The sequence below is a fragment of the Enhydra lutris genome, unplaced genomic scaffold (assembly GCF_002288905.1).
Source record: "Enhydra lutris kenyoni isolate GAN:26980312 unplaced genomic scaffold, ASM228890v2 scaffoldscaffold9, whole genome shotgun sequence".
Lineage (NCBI taxonomy): Eukaryota > Metazoa > Chordata > Mammalia > Carnivora > Mustelidae > Enhydra > Enhydra lutris.
Window position 1 is genome coordinate 9807834 of NW_019154093.1, and position 26397 is coordinate 9834230.

Genomic DNA, 26397 nt, shown 5'->3' on the forward strand with positions numbered 1-26397 from the left:
AGGATCAAGTCCCATATCAGGCTCCCCACTCTGCGGAGAACCTGCTTCTCCCTCTGCTTCTCTCTTTCTCTCTTTCTCTCTCTGTTTCTCATGAATAAATAAATAAAATCCTAGGGGGCGCCTGGGTGGCTCGGTGGATTGGGCCGCTGCCTTCGGCTCGGGTCGTGGTCTCGGGGTCCTGGGATCGGGTCCCACGTCGGGCTCTCTGCTCGGCGGGGTGCCTGCTTCCCTCTCTCTCTCTCTCTCTCTGCCTGCCTCTCCGTCTACTTGTGATCTCTCTCTGTCGGGCAAATAAATAAAATCTTTAAAAATAAATAAATAAATAAAATCCAAAAAAAAAAGATTCTTCATTTAGTCAAGTAGTTCCTTTTTGTTTGGTTGGTTTTTTTTTTTTAAGTAGTCCCTACACCCAACAGGGGGGCTTGAACTCTTTTTTTTTTTTTTTTTAAGATTTTATTTATTTATTTGACAGAGATCACAAGCAGGCAGAGAGAGAGGAGGAAGCAGGCTCCCTGCTGAGCAGAGAGCCCAACTCGAGGCTTGATCCCAGGACCCTGAGATCATGACCTGAGCCGAAGGCAGCGGCTCAACCCACGGAGCCACCCAGGCGCCCCTTGAACTCTTGACCAGAGATCAAGAGTTGCATGCTCTGCAGACTGAGACAACCAGGCTTCCCCTACTTTTCTAACAGCTGAGTTTGCTGCCTTGGTCTACCTCATGCCTAGGTTGTACATATAGTCTCCTGCATCTTCTTTCTTTTTTATAAAAATATATACAGAAAAGGGGTTCTTGGGTGGCTCAGTCAGTTAAGCATCCGACTCTTGATTTGGACTCCAGTCATGATCTCAGGGTTGTGAGATTGAGCCTATGTCTGCCTCCACACTGCGCAAGGAGCCTGCTTAAGATTCTCTCTTTCTCCCTCTCTTAAAAAAAATAATTAATTATATGCAAAATTAAAATAGTTGCTTTTTCAAAAAATGTTTTCCTCTTTAAATTATGTAACATCTAAATTTTACCCAAGTGTTTTGAGCATCTGCACTTTATACAGGTACTTAGGTTGCACAACAGAATTTTTAGACGTATATAAGGTGAGGGAAGTCTCAGTGGCTTAGCTGGTTAAGCATCTGACTCTTGATTTCGGCTCAGGTCATAGGATCATAGGATCGAGCCCTGAATCAGGCTCTGCACTCAGGATGGAGGCTGGTTGAGATTCTGTCTTTCCCTCTGCCTCTAACCCTCCCCACACTTGTGCTCTCTCTCAAAATAAATAAATAAAATCTTTAAAAAGAAAATGAAACTGTATAACATGATAATGTATGTATTCATTTTGAAATGATCACCACCAAGGTAAATAACACATCCATCTCCTCACAAAGTCACCATTGTGTGCGGTGAGAACATTTAAAATCTACTCTTCTAGAAAACTTCAAGTATATTAACTATAATCACCATGTTACACATTAGATCCCCTCCTACATTTTCTTCTAAGATTTTTATTTTTATTTTATATTTACATTTAACTGTAAATATTTAAGCCATCTATTAAAATTGCATAAGATAGGGGTCAGATTATTTTCTTCCAGGGACGCCTGGGTGGCTCAGTTGGTTAAGCCTCCAACTCTTGATTTCAACTCAGGTCATGATCTCAGGGTTATGAGATTGAGCCCCCAAGTTGGGCTCTGTGCTGGGCATGGAGCCTGCTTGGGGCTCTCCCCCTTTGCCCCTCCCCACTCCCCACCTCCACTCATGCTCTCTCTCTCTCAAAAAAAAATTATTTTCTTCCACATACACAACCAGTTCAACAACAACATTTACTAAAGGAACCATGTTTTCCCTCTATGACAAATGACACTATTGTTACATGCTGAACACTCTAATACAATAAGATCTAGTTTTAGATTTTCTATTATTTTCCACTGAACTAATCCTATGCCAACGTTATATTACTTTGATTACATCAGTTTTATGAATATTCTGATATCTGTTAAAGCAAGTAGTCCCCCTTCACTATAGTTCATTTTTATGTTTTCCTTGGTTATTCTAGGGCTTATATTCTTCCATATGGATTTAAGATTATTTTAGCAATTCAATTCAATGTATATAAAAAAAAACTGCCTGTCAGAATTCTAACTAGAATTGCATTAAATATAAATAATCAAAATTTTTTTGTGTTTTTATAACATTGGTACCCAAGAACAAATAACTTTTTATCTAGCTTCAATTTTATGTTGTTCAATAAGATTTCATCATATTCTTCCTATATGACCTGTGACTTTGTTCAACTTATTCTTAGGTATTTTTTCCTTTTTTTTTTGTGACAGAATACACATAACATAAAATATACCATCTTAACTAATATAATACCATATGTTAATGATACTGGAACTTTAAAAAATTAAAAATTAAAAACCAAAAATTGTCATCTTAACCATTTTTTAAGTTTATTTATTTACTTTAGTAATCTCTACACCCCACATAGGGCTCAAACTCATGACCCCTAGATCAAGAGTCGCACCCTCTGCTGACTGAGCCAGCCTCATCTTAACTATTTTTCAGTACATGTTCGATGTCATTAAGTACAAAAATTTACATGGCTATGCAGCCATCACCACCTTCCAGCTCCATAACTATTTTAATCTAAAACTGAAACGCTGTACTTATTAAACAATAACTCCCAATCTCTCCTCCCCTCCACTCCTGGCAACCGCTTTTGTGCATACTGTCTTTATGACCTTGACTACTCTAAGTACTTCACCTAAGTGGAATCATACAGTATTTGTCTTTATGTGACTGGTTTATTTCACTTAGCATAATATCATCAAAGTTCATCCATGTTGGAGCATATTGCAGAATTTACTTCATTTAAAAAAAAAATTGGGTGGTGGTCACCTGGGTGGCACAGTTGTTAAGTGTCTGCCTTTGGCTCAGGTCCTGATCCCAGCGTCCTGGGATCGAGCCCCACATCAGGCTCCTTGCTCAGCGTGAAGCCTACTTCTCCCTCTTCCACTCCCCCTGCTTATGTTCCCATTCTTGCTGTGTCTCTCTCTCTCTGTCAAATAAATAAATAAAATATTTTAAAAAATATTTTTGTATTTTTTGTATTTTTTACTTTTTTTAGAATTTCCTTCCTTTTTAAGTCTGAAAAAATTTCATCCTTTTTTTATACCATATTCTGCTTTTCCATTCATTGGTCAGTAAATACTTGGGTTGCTTCCATGTTTTGGCTATTGTGAATAATGCTGCTACAAACACGGGTGTATAAATATCTCTTCAAGACCCTGTTCTTTGGGGCACCTGGGTGGTTCAGTAGGTTAAGCCTCTGCCTTCAGCCGGGGTTATGATCTCAGGGTCCTGGGATCAAGCCTCACATTGGGCCCTCTGCTCAGCGGGGAGCCTGCTTCCCCCTCTCTCTCTGCCTGCCTCTCTGCCTACTTGTGATCTCTCTGTCAAATAAATAAATAAAATATTTTTTTAAAAGACCCTGTTTTTCTTTTCTTTTCTTTTTTTAAAAAAGATTTTATTTACTTGTGAGAGAGAGAGAGAGAGAGAGAGAGAACAAGAGGGAGGGCCAGAGGGAGAGGGAGAAGCAGGTTCCCCGCAGAGCAGGGAACCCGATGTGTGACTCAGTCCCATGACCCTGAGATCATGACCTGAGATGAAGGCAGATACTTAACCGACTGAGCCACCCAGGTGCCCAAGACCCTGTTTTCAACTCTTGAATATACCCGTAAGTGGATTGCTGGATCATACATAATTCCAGTTTTAGCTTTGTGTGCAATCACCGTACTATTTTCTTCAGTGGCTGTTATTTTACATTCCCATCAACTCTGCACAAGGTTCCAATTTCTCTACATCCTTGCCAAAATTTGATATTTTCTATTTTTTTATTAGCTGCCCTACCGGGTATGAGGTGGTATCATGAATACAAGTTCATGTATTTTTTAGTATTTCCTGACTGCAGAAGGAGCTGTTTGCTGTGTATAGGTTTTAGTTTGAAATGTCCTCTTTTTTTAATTGCTTTCTAGTTTACAATTTCAATTTTTATTTCCTCTTTGATTTCAATGATATCTAGGAATATGCTTATTAATTTCCAGGCATTTAAAGATTTTCCTATCACCTTTTAAAAAATTAATTTTTTTTTTTTAGTAATCTCTACACCCAGTGTGGGGCTCGCACTCATGACTCCAAGATTGAGACTTGCATGTTCTATTGACTAAGCTAGCCAGGTGCCCCTTTACTTTTTTATTATGTATTTCTAATTTTATTGGATTATATTAAAGTGTACTCTATAAACTTGCTTTTGAAAAAAATACATTTATGTTTTCTTTATGACACAAGTATATGGTCTAATTTTATACATGATTCATGTGCATATAAAAAAAAAAAAAAGGAGGGATGCCTGGGAGGCTCAGTCATTAAGCCTCTGCCTTCAGCTCAGGCTGAATTGAGCCCTGCATCAGGCTCTCTGCTCAGTGGGAGGTCTGCTTCTCCCTCTTCCTCTCCCCCTGCTTCTGTTCCCTCTCTTGCTGTGCCTCTCTCTGTCAAATAAATAAATAATTTTTTTTTTAAAAAGGATATTCTCCATTCAATGGATGTTAGGATCCATAAATGACTTTTTTTTTTTTTAAAGATTTTATTTATTTATTTCACAGACAGATCACAAGTAGGCAGAGAGGCAGGCAGAGAGAGAGGGGGAAGCAGGCTCCCACCGAGCGAAGAACCCGATGTGGGGCCCTACCCCAGGACCCCGGGATCATGACCTGAGCCGAAGGCAGAGGCTTTAACCCACTGAGCCACCCAGGCGCCCCCATAAATGACTATTAAACCAAATTTGTTTAGGGGCGCCTGGGTGGCTCAGTCAGTTAAGCATGAGACTTCAACTCAGGTCTTTATCTCAGGTCCCTGGGACCAAGTTCCATGTTGGGCTCCCTGCTCAGTGAGGAGTCTGCCTGTCCCTCTGACCCTCCCCTGGTTCGTGCTCTCGCTCTCTCTCAAAATAAATAGTCTTTAAAAAAAAAAAAAAAAATCAAGGGACGCCTGGATGGCTCAGTTGGTTAAGCATCTGCCTTTGGTTAGGGTCATGATCCCACCCTCCTGGGATTCAATCCACAGTCTGACTCCTTGCTCGGCAGGTTCTCCCTCTGCCTGCTGCTTCCCCTGCTTGTGTTCTCTCTCTCTGACAAATAAATAAAATCTCTTTATTTTTTTTAGAAGATTTTGTTTATTTATTTATCAGGATCCTAGGACCCTGAGATCATGACCTGAGCTGAAGGCAGAGGCTTAACCCGCTGAGCCACCCACGTGACCATTTGATGGTATTTCTATCAAATTCTCTTTGTCTTCCTAATTTTTAAAAAATTTTTATTATTTGTTTTTTAAGTTGGCTCTACACCCAATGTGGGCTTTGAACTCATGACTCAGAGATTAAGACTGAGCCAGCCAGGAGCCTATTAGTAGTTTTTGCTTTGTATATGTAGCTGTCATGTTGTTTAGTTTATAATTATTAGCTCTCAGATTATGCTATTATTGTATCATATTACCCCACTGAGTTCTTTTTCTTTAGAGTCCTCCTGGTGCTAACATTGCCACTTCCACCTTCCTTTTACTTAGGATTTGCTGGATTTGCCTTGCCCACTCCTTATTTTCAACTTTTCTTTATCACTGCATTTATCTTTAAAGATTTATTTATTTATTTTATCTCTCTTGCTCTCATTCTCTCTCTAATGGATGAATAAAATCTTTCTTAAAAGTGGGGGGTGCCTGGGTGGCTCAATTTGTTAAGCATCTGTCTTCATCTCAGGTCATGATCTCAGGGTCATGGAATCAAGCCCCACGTCAGGCTCTCTGCAGCGGCAAGTCTGCTTCTTCCTATCCCTCTGCCTCTGTGATCTCTCTCACTCTCACACTCTCTCAAATAAATAAATAGAATATAAGATTTATTTGAGAAAGAAAGAGAGAGACTATGGGGGAAACAGGGGGATGGGGGAATCAAGGAGCAGAGGAAGAGGGAGAAAGAATCTCAAGCAGACTCCCCACTGATTGCCGAGCCCTATGTGGGGCTCCATCTCAGAACCCTGAGATCACGACCTGAACTGAAACCAAGAGTCCGTCGCTTAACCAACTAGGCCAACTAGGTACCCCTTTATCACTGCATTTTAAATCTGTTTCTTATATATAATACATAGTTGGGTTCTTTTTTTTTTTTTTTAAGATTTTATTCATCCATTTGAGAGAGAGAGAGCATAAGCAGGAGGGGAGGCAGAGGGAGAGGGAGAAGCAGACTCCTCGCTAACTAGGGCATCCCACTCAGAGCTTGGTCCCAGGACCCTGGGATCAAGACCTGAGCTGAAGGCAGATACTTAACTGACTGAGCTACCCAGGCACCCCTAGTTAGGTTCATTTTTAACTCAATCTGACAATCTGTCTTTCAATGGGATAGTTCTGTTTCTTTACATTTAATGACAATTGATAGCACTCAGTTCTGTCAATTGATACTATGTTTATTATTTATTTTACTTTGCTGATTCCTCTGATTTTATCAAATTACCATTTGTTCTCCCTTTTTCTTTTTCTTGTTGATTTTAATTTTTGAGTTCTACCATACTTTTCCATATTATTTGATTTCTTCTCCTTTCCCTATGCTTATTATTTTACACACATATTTTTCTACTGTCATATTAAAAAATGCCAACTATTTGCCTTATAGACATGCTTTTTTCCCCCACTTCTTCCTTCCCTTCCCCCAAGAAGATATGGTCTTCTTTTTTGTTTATTTACTTTTTAATGTATTATTTATTTATTTATTTATTTACTTTTTATTTTTTATTTATTTACTTTTTAAAAAGATTTTATTTATTTGTCAAAGAGCACAAGCAGGGAGAACAGGAGGCAGAGCAGACAGAGGGAGACGCAAGCTCCCCGCTGAGCAGGGAGCCCAATATAAGACTTGATCCCAGCACCCTGGGATCATGACCTGAGCAAAAGGCAGATGCTTAACTGACTGAGCCACCCACGTGTCCCAAGATATGATCTTTTAGAATGTTTTTATTTCTCCATCCTCCACTCACATGAAACTTTTGGATGGATTTTACCATTCTCTCCTGACTCCCACCCCAATTCCTAGGTCTTGCTCAGGTAATTTCGTACCCTTTGTTTCAGGCTGCTATTATAATTTCCTGAGGCACCAGGCTGGCTCAGTTGGTATAGCAAGTGACTCCTGATCTTGGGGCTGTGAGTTTGAGCCCCATGTTGGGTGTAGAGATTACTTAAAAATAAAGAAAATTATAGACACCTGGGCGGCTCAGTAGGTTAAGCAACTACCTTAGGCTCAGGTCATAATCCTGGAGTCCAGGATCAAATCTGCCATTGGGCTCCTTGCTCAGCAGGAAGTCTGCTTCTCCTCTGAGCCTCCCCTCTCTCTCAAATAAATAAATAAATAAATAAAATAAAAATAAATAAGCAAAATTTTTAAAAAGAGAATTCCCTTTACAGTATGTTTCTTTAATCTCAATAGTTTTTTGAGTCTTTATATTACAGTTTCTTATAGTTAATTAATATCCAATGGATAAATATTACATATTTATATATATATATATCAGATATTGATAGACTATCTGAAAATTAAAACATTTTAAAAAATGGCTAAGAATCCTACCCTAGACAATCCCAGCTCCCCCATAACTTCAATTACCATTTCTACACTATTAACTCTAGTTTTTTCTCCAACCCAGACTTCTGAATTCCAGACCCATAGATTTACACACACGCTCCCCACTTGAGAATCCCACATGATGCTTTAAAGGGACTTCTAATGCAACATGTACAAAACTATGTATATCATCCTCCCGAGTCTGGTCCTTACCTGATAAAAACTTTCTTGGAAAATGGCACAGAGAAATAGTCGTATCTGAATCCTTAATCTCTCTTACCCTCCATACCTAATCCTTACCAAGTTCTGTTCACTTTATCTTGTTTGTTTTTTTAAATTTTGGGTGTTTTTTTTTTTTTAAGATTTTATTTATTTGACAGAGAGAGGGAACACAAGCAGGGGGAGTGGGAGAGGGAGAAGCAGGCTTCCCACAGAGCAGGTAGCCTGATTCGGGGCTCGATCCCAGGACCCTGGAATCATGACCCAAGCCGAAGGCAGAGGCTTTAGCCCACTGACCCACCCAGGTGCTCCTGTTATTTTCTAAAGTTAGTACCTTTCTTGGTAACCTCTGCACCCGGGATGGGACTTGAACTCACATCCCTAGGATCAAGAGTCACATGCTCTTCCAAATGAGTCAGTTAGGCACCAGTGTTCACTTCATCCTCTAAACTTTGCTTGCGTCGGTCTACTTCTCTCCATAGCTTGGAGATCATTGGTGACTCTACCTGTTTTAGTGGAATGGAGGGGCAGAAATTAGACTGATGTGAGTTGACGCTTGGTGGTTAGGGAGCATGTAAAAGGAGACAGCAAATACAGACAATTTCTTTGAAAACTTTAGGCAAAGAATCCTGGAAAATTTTGGAAGATGGTATCCTTTCCTTACTCTCCCATCCCCTGCTTTAGCCCAACTATGCCCCTGGGTAGGGAACCATTGGCACCAGTAAACAGAGCCTGAGAGACCTACTATGGAGCTTTCCCAGGAACAACTGGCATAGAAACATCCGCAAGTGGGGATATGAAAGAATTCGTGTGTGCGGGGGAGGTGGGAGGTTCCTTGTTAATATTATAAAACTAATACTACAAGGCATGCATCTGAACACATATAATAACCTCTACTGATTTCCATCCACCCCTGCTCTCCTCCAACCAGTTCTCAATACAGCAGATAGGAATCTTCTCAAATGTAAATCTGATCATACTTAAGCTCTTTTGTTCCCACCTTACCCCTCCACCCCAAGTGGCTTCCCACTGCTCTGAAAATAAAGGTAGGGGTGACTGGGTGGTTCAGTTGGTTGAGCATCCGACTTTTTTTTTTTTTTTTAAGATTTTATTTATTTATTTGACAGGGAGAGAGTAAGAGAGCACAAGCAGGGGGAGCAGCAGAGGGAGAGGGAGAAGCAGGGTCAATCCCAGGACCCTGGGATCATAACCTGAGCCAAAGGCAGATGCTTAACTGACTGAGCCACCCAGGTGCCCGAGCATCAGACTATTGATTTCAGCTCAGGTCATGGTCTTGGGGTCTTGACATCAAGCCCTGGGTTGGGCTCTGTGCTGGGGGTGGAGCCTGCTTAGGATTCTCCCACTGCCCTGCTTCTGCACATTCTCTCTCTCGAAATTAAAATGAAAAAACAAACATTCTCTTAAAGAAGCAGCAGCGGGGGGGGGGGGGCGGGGAGGGGAGGAAGAAGAAGAAAATAAAGGTAAAAAATCTTGGCTGCCAATGAGGCATTACATGATCAGGCTCCTGCCTTCCTCATCAGTTTTTTCTCCCTGACTCTCTGCATTCCTACAGCCACTTGAGACTTCCTTTGATTCTTCAAACATGTTATGGTCTTCTTTATAACAAGATACTGGATATGCTGTCCCCTGTGACTGAGATGTTCCCAACCTGTCTTTGCTTAGTTAATTCCTAGCTCAAATGTCACTATTTCAGGGAAGTCTCCATTACTATCTAAGACCGGTTAAGATGTCTGTTGTATTGTCTCATAATATTCTGTCTTTTTCCTTCATAGTCCCTGTCACAGTTTGTTATTATATATTTGTCCTTGTGATGTTTTGATAGTCTGCCATCTCGAACAGGCTGGAAGCTCTAGAAGGACAGGAACCATGTCTCTTCATGCCACAGTAGTCTCAAGCATAATCGCATGGTGCCTGGTAATTAGTAATGTGTGTGAATGTGTGTGCATGTGAATGACTGGTCAAGTGTCTAGAGCAATGTAGATTGGTACTGCAGTGATCCCAGGAGGAGACCCACATTGAGTGGCCATCAGAGCAGCCCATCTGCTTCCCTCAAGGATATCTCTCTGGTTGGGCCACTGTCAACTGCAACTTCTAATAGGCTATACCACCTACTTGTTTGGTTTCTGAATCATCTGAATCCACCCTTATTCAGCAATGTGGACTATCAACTTTCAGGGACAGAGAGAACAACCTCAAAATAATTACCATTTATGCATTGGACCAATATTTATTCTATGCCAACCCCCACTGTATTCAAGCACTGTGCTGGGATGGGGAAACACAGATGAATGAGGCTTGGCTATTATTCTCAAGGAATTTATAGTTTTGATGTACAGTCAAATATGTAAACAAATTATAACTTCCTGTTTTAAAACACTAATATTACAAGGCACACTCAAAGTTTTAAAGGATCATCGGGAAGAGACTGATTATCAAAGTACTTAGCAAAACCTTAGCTGGAAAAAGTGCTGATAATGATGACCCAGGGGACACATTTTTCAAGCATTCTAAGCTCTAACTTTGGACCACTTTAGACCACAGAAAACAATTTATACATTAGACAAGCCCCTTAAAAAACAGTCATCACTAGGTTGCTTTTATGTCCTTGGTTTTATTGAGCATAATAAGAAATATCTATATGAATTTTGCTTTTGTACTTGTTATTCAAATCTTCTTGATTGCTTTGTTATATCATTCACTGCTTCCTAATAAAGTCACATGAACAACTACCTTTAGAATTCACATTTTTAGCTATTGAAGAAATGTAAGGTCTGACTCCTCTGAGGCACTAATTCCTTTTAGATACCATCTGCTATTTAAAAAAAAAAAAAAAAAGATGCCATATACTATGTTTTCATTTTTACCCTGGCAGCCAGGAAGCTCAGATCTGTCTCAAATTCAGTCACAGGTATATTTAACTTTAGGATAATTGTGATCTCTTTTTAGTTTGGCCCTAATGTTCTGTTTCTAGCTTTCTAGTCTATTGTAAACCTTCCCTAGGTCCTTATGAAAAAGAGATTGAATAAAATAAATTTGATATCAGTATATTCAGTTACTTTAGAATTATATTCAGTTACTTTAGAATTATTCAGTTACTTTAGAATAGTATATTCAGTTACTTTAGAATTATTTCTGCTAATTGTCAAAGATAAATACAGGGGTGTCTGCCTGGGGAGCTCAGTCAGTTAAGCAGCTGCCTTCAGCTGGGCTTGTTGTCCTGGGAGTCCTGGAATCCAGCCCATGTTAGGCTCCCTGCTCCATGTGGAGACTGCTTGTCTCTCTCCCTCTAGCTTTCCTGCATTCTCTCTCTCTCCAATAAAGAAATAAAATAAAATAAACTTAAAAAAAAAAAAAAAACAAAGTTGACCTGTGCTTGGATCATTGTAAAATCCGGAGAAACTGGGGAAGATACAGAAAAAAGCAATAGAAAAGGGACGAAAAGAATAGGATTAAGGTAGTATGACCATTATTTTCCAACTCAACTGTTGGGGCACATTGATCTGGCAAATGGCCTATTAGAAAAGAGTATCTGAAACTTGCACTGTACTGGAAACCTCCAGAGCTTTGCTGAAGCAGTCAGATCCCAGGAGGAATGGCCATTATTCAACATATATGCATAGTTATAGAAAGGTTTTAAATTTTTTGGATCACAGATGCTTGGGTGATCAGTTGAAAGCTGATTGCTATTTGAAAGCTATTTGACCTTCGTAAGCACATACAATTTCTGAAAGTGGAACCCTCCTGTAATCTATGTATCTTTCCAGAATTTATCAAAAGTATTTTGCCGCTGTCGCTGCTGTAAAGAATTCTCACAGACCCAAGGAAGCACTGAGCTGCTAGTCAGTATGTGGAGACTGGCAAACCAGCTTAAGTTCTTAACACTCTGACACCATTCCAGGATGATTTAAGCCAGTGGGTTTTGTTTTTAACTACCGTTGAGTAGCAGACCGCTTTGATGAGCTTCTGAAGATATGGGTCATCTATCCTAAGATAATACACACAATTTCATGGGGTTGGTGAACTTCCTAAAGCCCATACTCAGATCTAAGGTTATGCTTAAGTGAAGACTTCCCTGGACTCGGGAGTGCCCTTGAAGACCTTTTAGAATGCCCCTCTCTTCCATCCAGGGAACTACAGCGGCCTACATGGAAGGTTTACCGGACCGGAGACACCCGACCCCGGCGCCCTCTCGACCAGCCTCTCTGAGCTCACCCCTCCCCCACGCCCCTGCAGCGCAGGTGCGAAAACCTAAGGGGCCAGCCCCGCGCGACGGCTCGAAAAACTGGGGGACTGGGGTGGGGGCAGGGGGATAATGGGACCCCGGGAGGGGAGGGGCGGGGGTGGGGGCCTTCCCGACGTTGCCTGGCGACCGAGCTCTCCGCCCAGACCGTGCCATTTCCTCAGTGGGGGGCCCGGCGGGCCAGAGTGTAGCTGACGGGCCTCCCAGAGCGGCCTTCTTCCGGCTTCTCCCCCTCTGCCGGTCGGTGGCCAGGGCCCGTGACGTCACAGGAGGCGGGGCCAGCATCGCTGCCGGGTGCTGGAGGCGCCATTGGAGCCGGCTTGGCTTGCGAGCTCCGCTGAGGAGCCGGAGGTTGGGCCGCAGTTGCCTCCGCGTCCGCTCCTGGTTCCTGGCCCGTCAGCGGCATGGCGTGCGGGGCGACGTTGAAGCGGCCCATGGAGTTCGAGGCGGCGCTGCTGAGTCCTGGTTCCCCGAAGCGGCGGCGCTGCGCCCCTCTGCCTGGCCCCACTCCGGGCCTCAGGCCCCCGGACGCTGAGCCGCCGCCGCTTCTCCAGACGCAGACCCCACCGCCGACTCTGCAGCAGCCCGCCCCACCCGGCAGCGAGCGGCGCCTTCCAACACCGGGTAACCTATGCTGCGGGCTTGGCAGGAAGCCAGGCCCAGGCATTTTGGGGGGTGGGGGTGGGGCGGCTATGGGCGCTAGGCTGATTCACCCACAGACCCCTTCTTTGCCCTGAGAAACGGGAACTGGGGTGCTGCTGGGCCGTGTCGCTTCCGGGGATGGGAGACATCCGGGAGGGATGGTGGGGCTCCAGTGTCCGTTTTCGATTTTCCTGGAGCTGGAGAGACCGGAGGGGTGGGCAGCAAGAGGAAGATGGGAATATCCCTGGCCGCTCGGGGCCCTTCCCGTGCGTGAAGCCCCTCCTGCCTCCGCTGCCCGGGCCTGCACAGAGCCGCCCAGCAGATCCAGTGGGCCATGGAAAATGGGATTCTGCTCACGAACCCGGCCTTGAGGGTGGGGGTTGGGGGCGGGTTCTTGGGAAGGGACCTGAGTGCGTGCTGTTCACTGTACTGTAGCTTGGAGGGGGACCTGCTTTTCAGAAGTCTTTAGGGACCAGAGGCCGTCGCAGAAGTCATAGAATCCGATTCCAACCTATTTCTAAGGGATTGGCCATGTTCTTTTATTGATACTGAATCTTAATATGGTTATTGTCTTGTACCATATATGGCTCGATATCGGTAGCTCGTTAGCTAGAATTTATTTGAGAATCCTTAAACATACAGAGGTTCCGGAAGCAGGACTTCAACTACCCGTAAGACTCTTTCAGTAAGGATTACATGTTGATCAAGGAAAGGGGAGAGCTAGTGTGACTGTAAAGTTGGGACAAACCGCCCCCCCCCCCCAACCATTGTACAGGAATTGAGGGGAAAGTGCATCAAAATTAGTATGTAGCAGTTTTAAAGGGCTCCTGAAGATGGGGGAGGGTCCTCAAAACTGGACTTAGTCAAGTTATTTCTTTGTGCGTTTTCCTCTTCCTCAAGTGTAAGTGAAACCTTAGGACTGCCTTAAAATGATTCTTTTCCTCATCCCTTTTCAGTTACTAGTGTCTTTGGGCTTTATTTCCTCTTTCCTCTGCATATCCATAATACAGATTTCAGGCCCTCATACTCTCACACCAAAATTCCTGCAGTTGCCAGCCAAGCCCTCACAGACACTCTCCTGTTCACCTCTCTTCATTCTTTTAGTAAAAGGATTTATCAGCTGTAACCATATGACTTACTTAGCCTTTTACACATTTTTTTCTCCCAGACAATGCTTTTGCTGCTCTTTCTCCAGACCCACCCGGGTGTGCCTGTTATCCTTGCTTTCCATCATGATGTTTTCCCCTTGTATTTGCTAATCCAAAAACAATCATTTTTGCAAATCTCCCATCCATTACGTGACTAACCCTACCCCATAAGGAACTCTGTTCTCCTTTAAATTTCCTGACCACTTAATGTTGCAAAGCCTTATGTACTGAATGAGATAATGTTTGCAAAAATTTTTTGTAAAGAGCCCTTCAAAAGCAGGGGACAGCGCCTGGATGGCCCAGTCAGTTAAGCGTCAGGGTCTTGATCCCAGGGTCCTGAGTTCAGGTCGCACATTGAGCTCCATATTGGGCATGGAGCCTACTTAGAAAAGAAAAGCAGGGAACAAAATGCCCACTTGAAGTGATATTTTTTTTCTTTTGCTGTTCCTACAGATAGCAAGGATAGTCATATAATCTTTCTGGATCTCTGTTATGCAAAATAGAATTAATACTTGACTTATCCATCTTGATAGATTTTATGCACGTTTTATTTCTTCCAGTATACCCTGTAGACTAATTCTGTTGTAGTTCACATTACAGCACATGTTTAATAAATGAGTGTTGAATGTATTTGGAAGCCTCAATATTGCAGAGTGCAATAATGGGAGTCACTATTTTTTTATTTTAAATTTTAATTTTCACATAGATCATGCAAACTACCTTCTTGGTCGTTTATATTAAAATATTTTATTTAAAATACTCATTTGTAAAGACTGATCAGTTAACCTCCTTAATGCTTGTTGGAATATGGTTCAAGAAAGAAACAAAGTATGAATGATTGATTATAAGATGCTTTGGCTTAAGTGAAAGATGTCTTCTGGATTAAAAAGGAATAATGGGAGAGGAAATGTTAATTGCTTTACAAATAAAAAGAATAAAGCTAACTAATAGAAAAGTGAATTTAAAAATCTGTGACTTCATTTTATAACAATTGTTATCTCAAAGGTTATAAAGGTTTCTCAGAAATGGTCAAGAAACTATGTTTTTACTTTACTTTAAAAAAAAGATAGGTGTCGGGGCGCCTGGGTGGCTCAGTGGGTTAAGCCTCTGCCTTCGGCTCAGGTCATGGTCCCAGGGTCCTGGGATCGAGCCCCACATCGGGCTCTCTGCTCAGCAGGGTGCCTGCTTCCCTTCCTCTCTCTCTCTCTCTGCCTGCCTCTCTGCCTACTTATGATCTCTGTCTGTCAAATAACTAAATAAAATCTTAAAAAAAAAAAAAAAGATAGGTGTCATAGCACTTTTTGGGGGAAAGGCATATAAAATTAAGCCTTTTATTTATTTTTTTTTAAAAAGATATATATATATATTTTTTAAATTTAATTGATACAGAGAGATCACAAGTATGCAGAGGCGGGCCGGGGGGGCGTGGGGCTCAATCCCAGGACCCTGAGATCATGACCTGAGCTGAAGGCAGAGGCTTAACCCACTGAGCCACCCAGGTGCCCCAAAATTAAGCCTTTTATTGCTTAAATGAGCTAAGTTGATACCAGGCATAAGAGGGTGTTGCTGACTGAGGAAGATGTTTGTAAACATGTGTGAGTCCAGGTGCAAAGCAATTAATTGATCATGACTTGAGGCTTGAGGATTAACATCCATATTGAGGTAGCATTTTAGCTAGGTCTTAAATGACGGTGAAGGAATAAAGACAGCCACATTTCAAGCGAAGGAAAACTGTTATGAGCAAAGCCATGAAAATGCACAAATTAAGGAAAGGATAATGTAATGTAACTGGGCTATAATGGGAGATGGAACTGGAAATAATTTGGGCCAAGCCTTGGAAGGCATGGGATGCCATGTTGAAGAGTTTAAATTTTTTTAAGATTTTATTTATTTATTTGAGAGAGCACAAGCCCAGGAGAGAGGAGAGGGAGAAGCAGACTCCCTGCTGAGCATGCAGCCCAATGCGGGGGCTCAGTCCCAGGACCCTGGAATCATGACTTGAGCAGAAGGCAGACGCTTAACTGACTGAGTCACTGAGGCACCCAGGCCCCCCAAAGAGTTTGAATTTTGGAAGAAAAGAAAAAGTTTGAATTTTGGCCTGTAACAGCTAGGAACCATCATAGAATTTTGAGGACAGGCTTAGTCTGATAAAACCCAGAAGCACAGTTTCAAATAATAATGAGATGCAAAGACTAAAGTTATTATCCACTGTTAAAAAGAAATGTACATTTTTGGTTTTTTTGGGTTGTTTTGTTTTATTTTGTTTTTTAAGTGGCCTTCTTGGAGAGAAAATCACATCTACTTCCTTATTTTTCTACTGTCCATATTTAGATTCTTGGACTTGCTTGTCCTTTAACCAGCCTAAAAGTTGTATCTTTCCATTTGTTCACTTTGCCATACAGGAGGCAGAGGTTTATCAAAGACCTTCTGTTCTCATGAGCATTGTCCTCATACTTGTCCTCTCTTGTTTAAAATCTTTGTAGTTCCCTACATCCTTGTATTGAATCTGGCAAGTATATGCTTGGAGAATAATACATTTTAAAGATGAAGTGAAGACTTCATAAGTTCAGGGATCTTAAAATATGAACTTCATAGCATTTTTAAGGGAAAGCTTTGCTAATCCCACATTGTTTGTGTATTTGGGTTGAGTGTTAGAAAATTTAGTTATGTGTGGAGATACTGAGTTTGTCATTTCCTAGGCTCTCCTGTCATTTGTTTTCAAAGCTTCATTGGGTAGGCAGTTAAAATTTATATTGAAGAAGTAGGCTGAAGATCCTGAATGACTTTCCAAGGTCATAGTCACACAGCTAGGAAGAAGCAAAATGGTATTATTAACACTCAACCCCATAAAAAATTACAATTATAGCACAGTATACATTAGAATAATATGAGTGGGGTTGTGATATGGTTTTCTGGGTTTTATTGTTGATAAGGAGGCTTTATCATCTGGAAAGTGGATGCATATTCTCCCACAAAAATGAAAAACTTGAAAACCACATCCTTTCAGACAGTGTTGGCTCTAGGAATGTACTTCAAAGTGAATTTGTGTGTCCTGGACTCCCTTCAATAGCGTTAGTAAATTTGGTTTATGACTACTTTGACTCAGAATAGTAATCCGAGTCCTATCAAGTATTGCCTCTCGGTAGGATCAGAAAGTTCTTTTCTAAGCCCTGATCATCGGGTCCAAGCAATAAATTTCAGGTATTCCCATGGTCCATGTCTAGGAGATGACCATATGGTGGTTTTCTACTGTTCTCTCCCCCAAAGATCTTGAATCCCAAATGGGACACGAGCTTCATTTTTAGAAGGCCTTGGGTGGTAAGAGAATCACCCCAATACACTAGTTTGCAAAATTGTGCAGCTTAACACAAATCAAAAATAGCTCTTGATTAGGTGAAGGGTGGGTTTTTTTGTTTTGCTGTAAATCATACTCATTAATCCTAAAACAGACTGCAGATCTGGTCTTCATTGTCGCAGGAAAACAAGCAAAGGGAACTGTCTGAAGGGCTTATGCTAGAACAGCTGTTCTTCCATGTATTGTTGAAATAGCAATAAGAGAGAACACTTTGGAGTTATAGGAGGAGTGCTTTATTCAGTATAAACATTTTTCTTGCTAATACTAATAATATGGGGGAAGGGACAAGAAGTTTGAAGAAATGGCACAATAAAATGAATGTTCAAATGTGTTTCTTTTTTTATTAGAACAAATTTTTCAGAACATAAAACAAGAATATAGTCGTTATCAGAGGTGGAGACATTTAGAAGTAGTTCTTAACCAGAGTGAAGCTTGTACTTCGGAAAGTCAGCCTCATTCCTCAGCACTCACAGCACCTAGTTCTCCAGGTAAGCAAACATTAGTGTGGACAGACCTCCCATTTAAAGTTTGTAAATGGTACACTTGTTGTGATGAACCTTGGCTGTTATATGTAAGTGATTAATCACTAAATTCTACACCTGAAACTAATATTAAAGTGTATGTTAACTAACTGAAATTTAGATAAAAAATTGAAAAAGGAAAAAAGTTTGTAAATGGTTCTTAAAATGATAGTTTCCTAATCCAGAATTGATTTCATCTAAAATGATAAAATTGGTAAAATGTATGCATTGTATTACTACTTGTACATTTTTTTTTTTTTAAGATTTTTTGTTTGTCTGACAGAGAGATCACAAATAGGCAGAGAGAGTGGGGGGAAGCAGGCTCCCTGCTGAGCGGAGATTCCCAATGCAGGGCTTGATCCCAGGACCCAGAGACCATGACCTGAGCCAAAGGCAGAGGCCTAACCCACTGAGCCACCCAGACGCCCCTTATAAATACTTTTGAAACCATAGAGTCATGAAATTGGGGGGGGGGAATAACTTAGATTTTTTTTTTTTTTTTAAGATTTTATTTTTTTGACACAGAGCACAAGTAGGCAGAGGGGGAGGGGAAGCAGACTCCCTGTTGAGCAGAGAACCCGATGCAGGGTTTGATCCCAGGACCGTGGGATCATGACCTGAGCGGAAGGCAGAGGCTTAACCCACTGAGCCACCTAGACACCTCAGAAAAAAAACCTTAGATTGATTTGATTTGGCTTCCATCCACCCAGTGCAGAAGTACCCTCTGTAACTACAGTGTCTAATATCTTAGCCATTAGATTAGCTACATATAGCTATTAAAGTTAATTAAAATTTAATGAAATTTTAACATTTTGTTTCTTGGATGCAGTAGCCACATTGCAAGTGCTTAGTAGTCACATGTAGTTCTTATATTAGCATAACTATAGGATATTTCCATCATTGCACACATTTGTGTGACAGCAGCTCTATAGCATTGACAGGTGGTCAGAGAGGATGTGCTCAAAAATAGAATCTCAGGGTTGGAGGGAATCTTCATGGTCACATAGTTTAGCCACCAGTCTTGCTTGCGATATCCCTGCAAATAGTCAAGAGTGCAAGTGTGCAAGAGTCAAGTGTGCAAATATCTCCAATGGAGGTGAACTCTGTCCTTTAACAGTAGTTTATTTCCTTACAAACTATTCTACTTTTTAATAGTTCTGAGAGTTAAAAATTACCTTGATTAAAAATTGTCTCCTTACAGAACACAGATTGCGTTGGCAAGGAGCTAAGGAGAAGGGAATGGGGAAAACTGCTTAATAGTAAGGGTGTTAACTTGAAGCGGTGGAAATATTTTGAAATTAGATAAATGTGGTTGTACAACATTGTGGATGTACTAAATGACACTGAGTTGTTCACTTTAAAATGATGCATTTCATGTGAATTTCACCTCATGATTTTTTTTTTTAAGATTTTATTTATTTATTTGACAGACAGAGATCACAAGTAGGCAGAGAGGCAGGCAGAGAGAGAGAGGGGGGCAGCAGGCTCCCCGCTGAGCAGAGAGCCCGATGCGGGGCTCGATCCCAGGACCCTGGGATCATGACCTGAGCTGAAGGCAGAGGCTTTAACCCACTGAGCCACCCAGGCGCCCCCAAGTGATATATTTTTTTAAGACTTTATTTACTTGAGAAGGTGAGTGAGAAAAAGCATAAGCTGGTCTTTCCTTAATATTTTTTTGAGATTTTAGTATTAGAATTTTGAAGAATATGTTATGGATGCAGAGAAACAATAGAGTGATTACTGGGTAGAGCTTTTGGTTAGGTTTGATTGTAAAGAAGAAATCTAGGTTTAAGTTAAGAATGACTTGTTTCAGAGTGCTAAACGGTTTACAGATTAATCGGACTGAAGAAACGGAGTCTAGGCTGAGCTTCGAGGAACAGGCTCAGCTTTGAGGAACGACTGGGCTACCGAAGGAGCTGCTGCTATTTTTCTCATGATCAGGAAGCAGATTTCCATGTTTTCTGGCATTCCAGTGAATATTTTGGTTTCTAACTACTATCTTACAAACATTTTACTCTTCTCTTCCTGGATTTGAAAGGGATCAAGGATGAGATATGTAGGGGCACCTGGGTAGCTTAGTCATTAAGCATCTGCCTTCGGCTCAGGTCATGGTCCCGGGGTCCTGGGATCAAGCCCCGCATTGGGCTCCCTGCTCAGCAGGAGGCCTGTTTCTCTCCCACTCCCCTTGTTTATATCTCCTCTCTCTATGTCAAATAAATAAATAAACAAAATCTTAAAAAAAAAAGAGGATGAGATATGTAGGGCCTAATTGTCTCCTTCATTCATACTTCGGTGACATTGCTTATTATTATTATATTATTATTATTATTATATTATTGCTTATTGCTTATTATTGCTTATTTGTTATATAGGGCGAGTTACTTGATCTCCTAAGCATCAGACTTCTAACCATTTATCAGAATCATCTGTGGAAGTTAAAAGATGGCCAGGCCCTAACCTAGAATTAAATCAGAATGTGTGTCATGTTTTGTGACTTCTGCGGATAATTATAATGCATCTCAGTTAAACATAGGTCTAGATAATCACCAAGATTTGGGTAGCTCTGAATTACTTTCTCTAATCCAGACTAGAGGCTTTATATCAACTTACTTTTTGTTCTTGTTCTTTACCAAATGAGCATTGAGTATGGGCTCACATTGTTATGGCATCAGAACTGTTTTTCTGTATGCGGATCAGCTAGCACACCTGGATACACATTGTTCCTCCTACTTCTCAATTTACCTTTGGCCTGACTTTGTAAAACTAGTGGCAGAAGCTCAGCAATTTTGTGAAAAACTCCATGTAGAGTTGTGAAGAATACAATTTTTCTGAACAGTTTTTGTGTCCTAGGACTGTTAACATAAAGTTATTAATTCTGAACCTTAGAACTATAATATATTATTTAAACTGGGTTTGTTTTGGGGTTCCTGGCTGGCTCATCAGGTAGAAACATGTGACTTTTAACCTTGGGGCTGTGAGTTTGAGCCTCACATTGGATGTAGAGATAAAATCTTTTAACAAAAACAAAACTAGATTTGTCTTTTGACTAGGTTCCTCCTGGATGAAGAAGGACCAGCCCACCTTTACCCTCCGACAAGTTGGAATAATATGTGAGCGTCTCTTAAAAGACTATGAAGATAAAATTCGGGAGGAGTATGAGCAAATCCTCAATACCAAACTAGCAGGTAGGCTGAGGCAGTGGTTGTACCATTGTTTGTTCATAAGGTTCAGTAAATAATAAGGTTCAGTCAGATGGTAACTTAGAAAAAGAGCAAGACTTCATGTAGGAAAAGTTTAATGAGTTGTGAATAGTCAAGTTACTCTGTGATTTACACATGGAAGGACATTTCATATACATTTCTGAAACAAGATAAACCAAGCTTTTCTTTTGACATTTTTCCATATGAATAAAGGCAGTGAGTAGTTTATTTGGGCTAACCTCCCAGTTGGGAGTGGGGTGTAGTCAACATGATCAGACTTCCTGGTGGCAGTCACTTTGTAGATGCGGGAAATCTGGCATTCTGTGATTTGGAGGTACATTAGTTTGGAAAGCATAGTTCAGGTTTGAACAAAGGGAGTTGACAGTGATATCAACAAGTAGAGCCTTTTGTGAAAGGAAGAGATCTGAATCAGGAATAGAAAGTAGTACCCATTTAGTGAAAGGGGACCATGTTGGGATCAGAAAGGTTTTAGATAACAACTTCTTCCCGTAACTGTTATTTCCTAATCTGGTGACCCATACCACATGGCTCCGCAGAAAGTAGGAAAGTCTGCTTTAAATTGAGAACTCTGTGTTTCATAGTAGTTACATGTGTTTCTTTTCTTTTCTTTTTTTTTTTTTTAATTTATTTGACAGAAATCACAAGTAGGCAGAGAGGCAGGCAGAGAGAGAGGAGGAAGCAGGCTCCCCGTGGAGCAGAGAGCCCGATGCGGGGCTCGATCCCAGGACCCTGAGATCATGACCCGAGCCGAAGGCAGAGGCTTTAACCCACTGAGCCACCCAGGCGCCCCCCATGTGTTTCTTTATAGTCGAACTTCTTTCATCCTTTAATGTACTTAATAATGTGTATTAAAACAAGAAGCTCCAGTATATCATTTCCCCTCTCCTAACTCCATTCCCAGAATTGTTCAGTTAGCTCTAAGTCATGTCTCTGTTCATGGATGTCAGACTACCTTCTTTTTTACTGAGTTTCCCTGTGGAAGGTAATTCTCTGGGACTCTTGGCAATTAGGTTCTATGAAACTTTCTCTTCTTTCTAGCTATCCCACTTCTTTCATTCAACGTGTTGAGATTTATAGCAAGGATAGAATGCAGAAAAGAGCTTCAAGCTTCATGTCTTACAGAGTTCTAAAGTTTGTTGACTTTGTAGTACTGAGCCAGTCTGTCTGTCTTGAGAATCCTTTAGGGGATGGAGTTATAGCAGGGGCAGGATTAGGAAAATGTGATATTATAGATGATCAGTGACCAAATCTAGGAGCTAGGGATTTGGCTCTAGGATCTAAAAGGAAGTAACAGATCTCAGAGCAGCTGTTAACAAGGAGGGTCTGAGAGCGGATAATTTAAACAGGGGAGCTAGATGTGATCCTGACACTTGATTCTTGAAAAACTGAGGGAGAGTTCTAGGGATGGTATATACTGTCTTTACCCCTTACAGAACAATATGAATCTTTTGTGAAATTCACACATGATCAGATTATGCGACGATATGGGACAAGGCCAACAAGCTGTAAGTATTGCCAAGTTTTTTTTTTAAATTTTCCAACTTCCAAGAGCAAGGTGTTGACACTGTCTCCTGAGAGCAAAAAACCCCTGTGAAGTAAAATAATAGCTAACGTTTTTTAAAAAAGCATGCCCAGCATTGTGCTAAGCCCATTAAATCCTCATGAAGTTTATTTAATCTACAGTAACCCTATGAGGGAGGAACTGTTGTTAGCCCCATTTTATAGGTAAGGATGGTACTTAAAGAAGTTATATAATTTGTCCAAGCTCATAAAGCTAGGAGTTCAGTCAGGACTGAAACCTAGGTAGTCTGACTGCAATACCAATATGTTTCTTACCTGGCTTTTCCTCCAGAAAAAAAAAAAAAAAAGCTAGCTTATCAAGTGTGTGGTCAGAATTTCTTAATTCTGGACATCTTAGAACTACTACTCAAAACATAAAGTAATAACTAGATGTATATCTAAACTGAAACTGAAAACTTAAGTGTTGAGTTACATTCTCTGTGTTTTACACATATCCCATTGGTTAATATTTTTAGTATTCTTAAACTCTTTTTTCCCCCCTAATTTATAGATGTGTCCTGAAGCTTTCTTGCATATCTGGTACCAGGTTTGACCTCAAGAGATGGCTGCTGTACACTTTTTGCAACTGGTTTGATATCACATTTCAGCTCCAACTTTGCATCCTGAGAACACTTAAACGTTTCTGCAGGTCCATTTTATACAACTTGAAAGACCTTAAAACTTTCTGGTTGCCACAAGCATATCTTTCTTTTCTGCTCATCCAATAAACAGCTGTGCCCTACTGTGATAGATTTTCCAAACAAAAGTACCTGGAGCAGCAGTTTAGCAAAATATGCCCTCAGTGGCACTCAACAAATGGAGTTTCCCCAAGCACAGTTCTGTAAGAAGTGTGTGTGAGAGTGTGTGTATATGTGTGTGTGTGTATTTTAAGTTATTATTTGTATTGTGCAAATTTTTTTGATCTTGGGGATTCTGGCTGTGAATTTGATGCACGACAATTATGGTTAAAAACATTTGCTTGATCTACAGAAGATCATTAATGTTTTGTGACCATATAAGTTGTAACAGTGGATTGTTTTATGTTGTAGGTATTATTGTTAAATACAGGGACTGTTTCCAGGCACAGAATATGAATCATAAGTTAGGATGGACATTAGATGTGATTATGATGATATAGCAAAGGTCTGTGGTCCTAGGTCTATAAATGCTTGGTGAGGAATTAGGACAAACTGGAGACGGGCCGTTTGACACATGGACTCTGCCTAGCCGTGTTGAAAAATACTTTGACTCCAAGCCTTAAAATACCCACGTGGAGTCTGTGCTCACCTCATTCACACAGAGAGCTCCCAGGACACTGAACCTCTAGAAAGAAAAAGTCTCCCTGGAGCAGGAGCATCAGGGTTTGCTCGGGAGCACAACACAGGTGAGCGTGGGGCTGGGCCAGCCCCTGGTGGCACTGCTACTTGGGAGGAGCCACTTCGCCTTTTATCGGTTATTAAAAACAGAATTTGGATCCTTTGGTCGGGCTCCCCCAAATTCTTTTTAAGAAGTGACCATGTTCAACTGCTTGAGCTTTGTTTTGGCAACCCCCTGCCCAAAGTTGCTTACAGACTGTTCTTCACCTTGTTCCAAGGCTGTGGAACAGAAAGTAGCCTCTGTTTTGAGGAGGTGGAAGTTAAGTATACATTTATTTTTTACTGTGACTTGTTCAGGACCACATTTTACAAAATGCCTTGTTTCCTTTATTATTGTTTCTGGAAAGGAAAGTTCTATTAAAATTGTTTTAGTTTGAATATAGAATAGTTTTATTAATTAGGGCTTATTTTGAAAAATTCTGAATTTAATTCAAGTGTATGCCAGTACCTTCCAAAGTAAGGTAATATTCAGAGACAGTTGTTCTGATCAGATGGCTTAGAGAAATTCTGGAATATTCATATTCGAAGATTCCTTATTAATGAATGTCTTTGACTTAAATCTAACCAAAAACTGCAACATTATTCTTTGTACATTTTCATTATATAGTGTTAACAAGCTTAGTTGCAAACAAATAAAATACTTAAGCTATTTGTTTACCTTGCCTTCTTAATACTGTGATAATGTTTATTAATTCAAATAATATATGTGAGGCTGCTATAACCATTTCCCTGGTAAAACATTACATTTAAGATTTATAGACTTTTTAAAAAGCCCATCAGTGATCTTTAAATATTAAAGAATTATTTCACTTCATATTTGAAGGGTAGTTTGTTTCATCTCTTCCTTCTCCAGGGTAGTCACTTGTTCCTGTAAGAGGATCTAGCCGTGGATGTCATGGGAGTGGCCTTACAATGGGATAGTCACACCAAAACAAGGAAGGACTGCTGTGGGGGCTATCAGAAGTCCTGAAGGATGGATCAGGAATGGGGACTGCTGCTGCACTGATGTCTTGTTACAGAATCAGTGTGATGTGGGGCAGGTGTCAGCCCCATTCCTACTAAATGGCTTCTGGCTGAGAGGTAGAGTAGGTTTCTGTAAGGGAAATGATAGACACTCTGTTACTGTACCTGGTGTTGTTAGGCTGTTACAATATAGTTGCCCTTTGGGGCCATAGGGTAAATAAGACCACACGCACACTACCACGGCTAGGTTTTGGAATCTTCCTCAAAAGGGACTAGACATGTTTGTTTAGTGTTTTATCTGGAGAAGAGACAGTTCGTAGGACAGAAAATGGGGACCTATAATGTAGGCCTTAGACTAACAAAAGGAGTTTTCCCTTAATTTCTAGAGCTTGATCTTAGGGGCATTCCCAGGTTGGGAATTGTCTTTGTTCCATGGAGGTAGGTCAAAACCCAGAGAAGAAGTCAGCCTACAGAAACCCATAAGGATAGGCCAGGACCTGTGGTCTTAGAACAGCTACATCTACCATCTTAGTTTTAATTTTTTGTTTTAGTAATATTTGTTATCCTCTTTTGGTAAAATCTTAAGGGGAGTGAAAGGAGTAGGTATTCATGCTTAGGTCAGAGGAGTATAGGGGAGATCAAAGTTCCTGAGGCAGATAATTGTTAAGAGCTCCACAAAAAGAACATCAAGGAATATAAGTATTTAGCCAGCCTCTCACACATGGTCAATCTTCTCTGCCCGCCAGGGAGGATGGGTTGGTGGTGTAGTAGTTAAAGGAATGGCCTTTGGATGTGTGTAGCCCCAGAGTTTAGTTTGCTGCGTGAGCCTTGCCAAGCTACTGAAATTTGTGAGCCATAATTTTCTTGTCTGTAAAATGAGGGTTAATTGTATGTACATCACTGGGTTTTGTTTTCAAATGCAAGATTAAGTTAAATAGCCCACATAAAGTAGCACAGCCTGAGACATAAAGTGCGCATTTGACACTGTTCCACAGCAGGTTTTTTCCACAGTGGTCTTCATTAGATCTGAAGACCAAAGCGTTCCTTTCTGCAGCAGCATTTCTCAACTTTCCAGTATGAATACCCCTTTGTTAACATCAAAATCTCACGTTCTCTAATTAGAATTTGTACTTTTAAGTGTTCAACTAAGAAAATAATAAAAGATGAATAACCAATGAATTCAGTAATGCCTTTCAGTGAACCTGTATTTTGTTAGTCACTATAGTGGGGGTCAGCAAATTAAGGCCTGGTTTTGTAAATAAAGTTATATTGAAACACTGCCACAGCTCTTTGTTTGCGTCTGTGGCTGCTTCACAGTTGGCAACTCCAGAAACAGGTAGTATGGGCCACCGAGTTGAAAATACTCTGGCCCTTCCCACAAAAGTTTGTGCGCCCTGGCCCTGTAGCATTGATAAACATACAAAAACTCACAGGCAAACTCAGTACATCGTGGATTGGTGGACAAGAATGTTAACTTGTCATT

General features: G+C 40.9%; 1 protein-coding gene across 1 annotated transcript; it reads left to right on the forward strand.

Moving 5' to 3' along the window:
• Positions 1 to 12437: 12437 nt before the first annotated feature.
• On the forward strand, positions 12438 to 26093 carry LOC111142992 (akirin 1). The gene is made up of 5 exons (XM_022496371.1): positions 12438 to 12752; positions 17621 to 17761; positions 20845 to 20979; positions 22449 to 22520; positions 23087 to 26093. The coding sequence occupies exons 1-5, from the start codon at positions 12533 to 12535 to the stop codon at positions 23095 to 23097; spliced, it is 579 nt and encodes a 192-aa protein (XP_022352079.1). The 5' UTR covers positions 12438 to 12532; the 3' UTR covers positions 23098 to 26093.
• Positions 26094 to 26397: the final 304 nt, after the last annotated feature.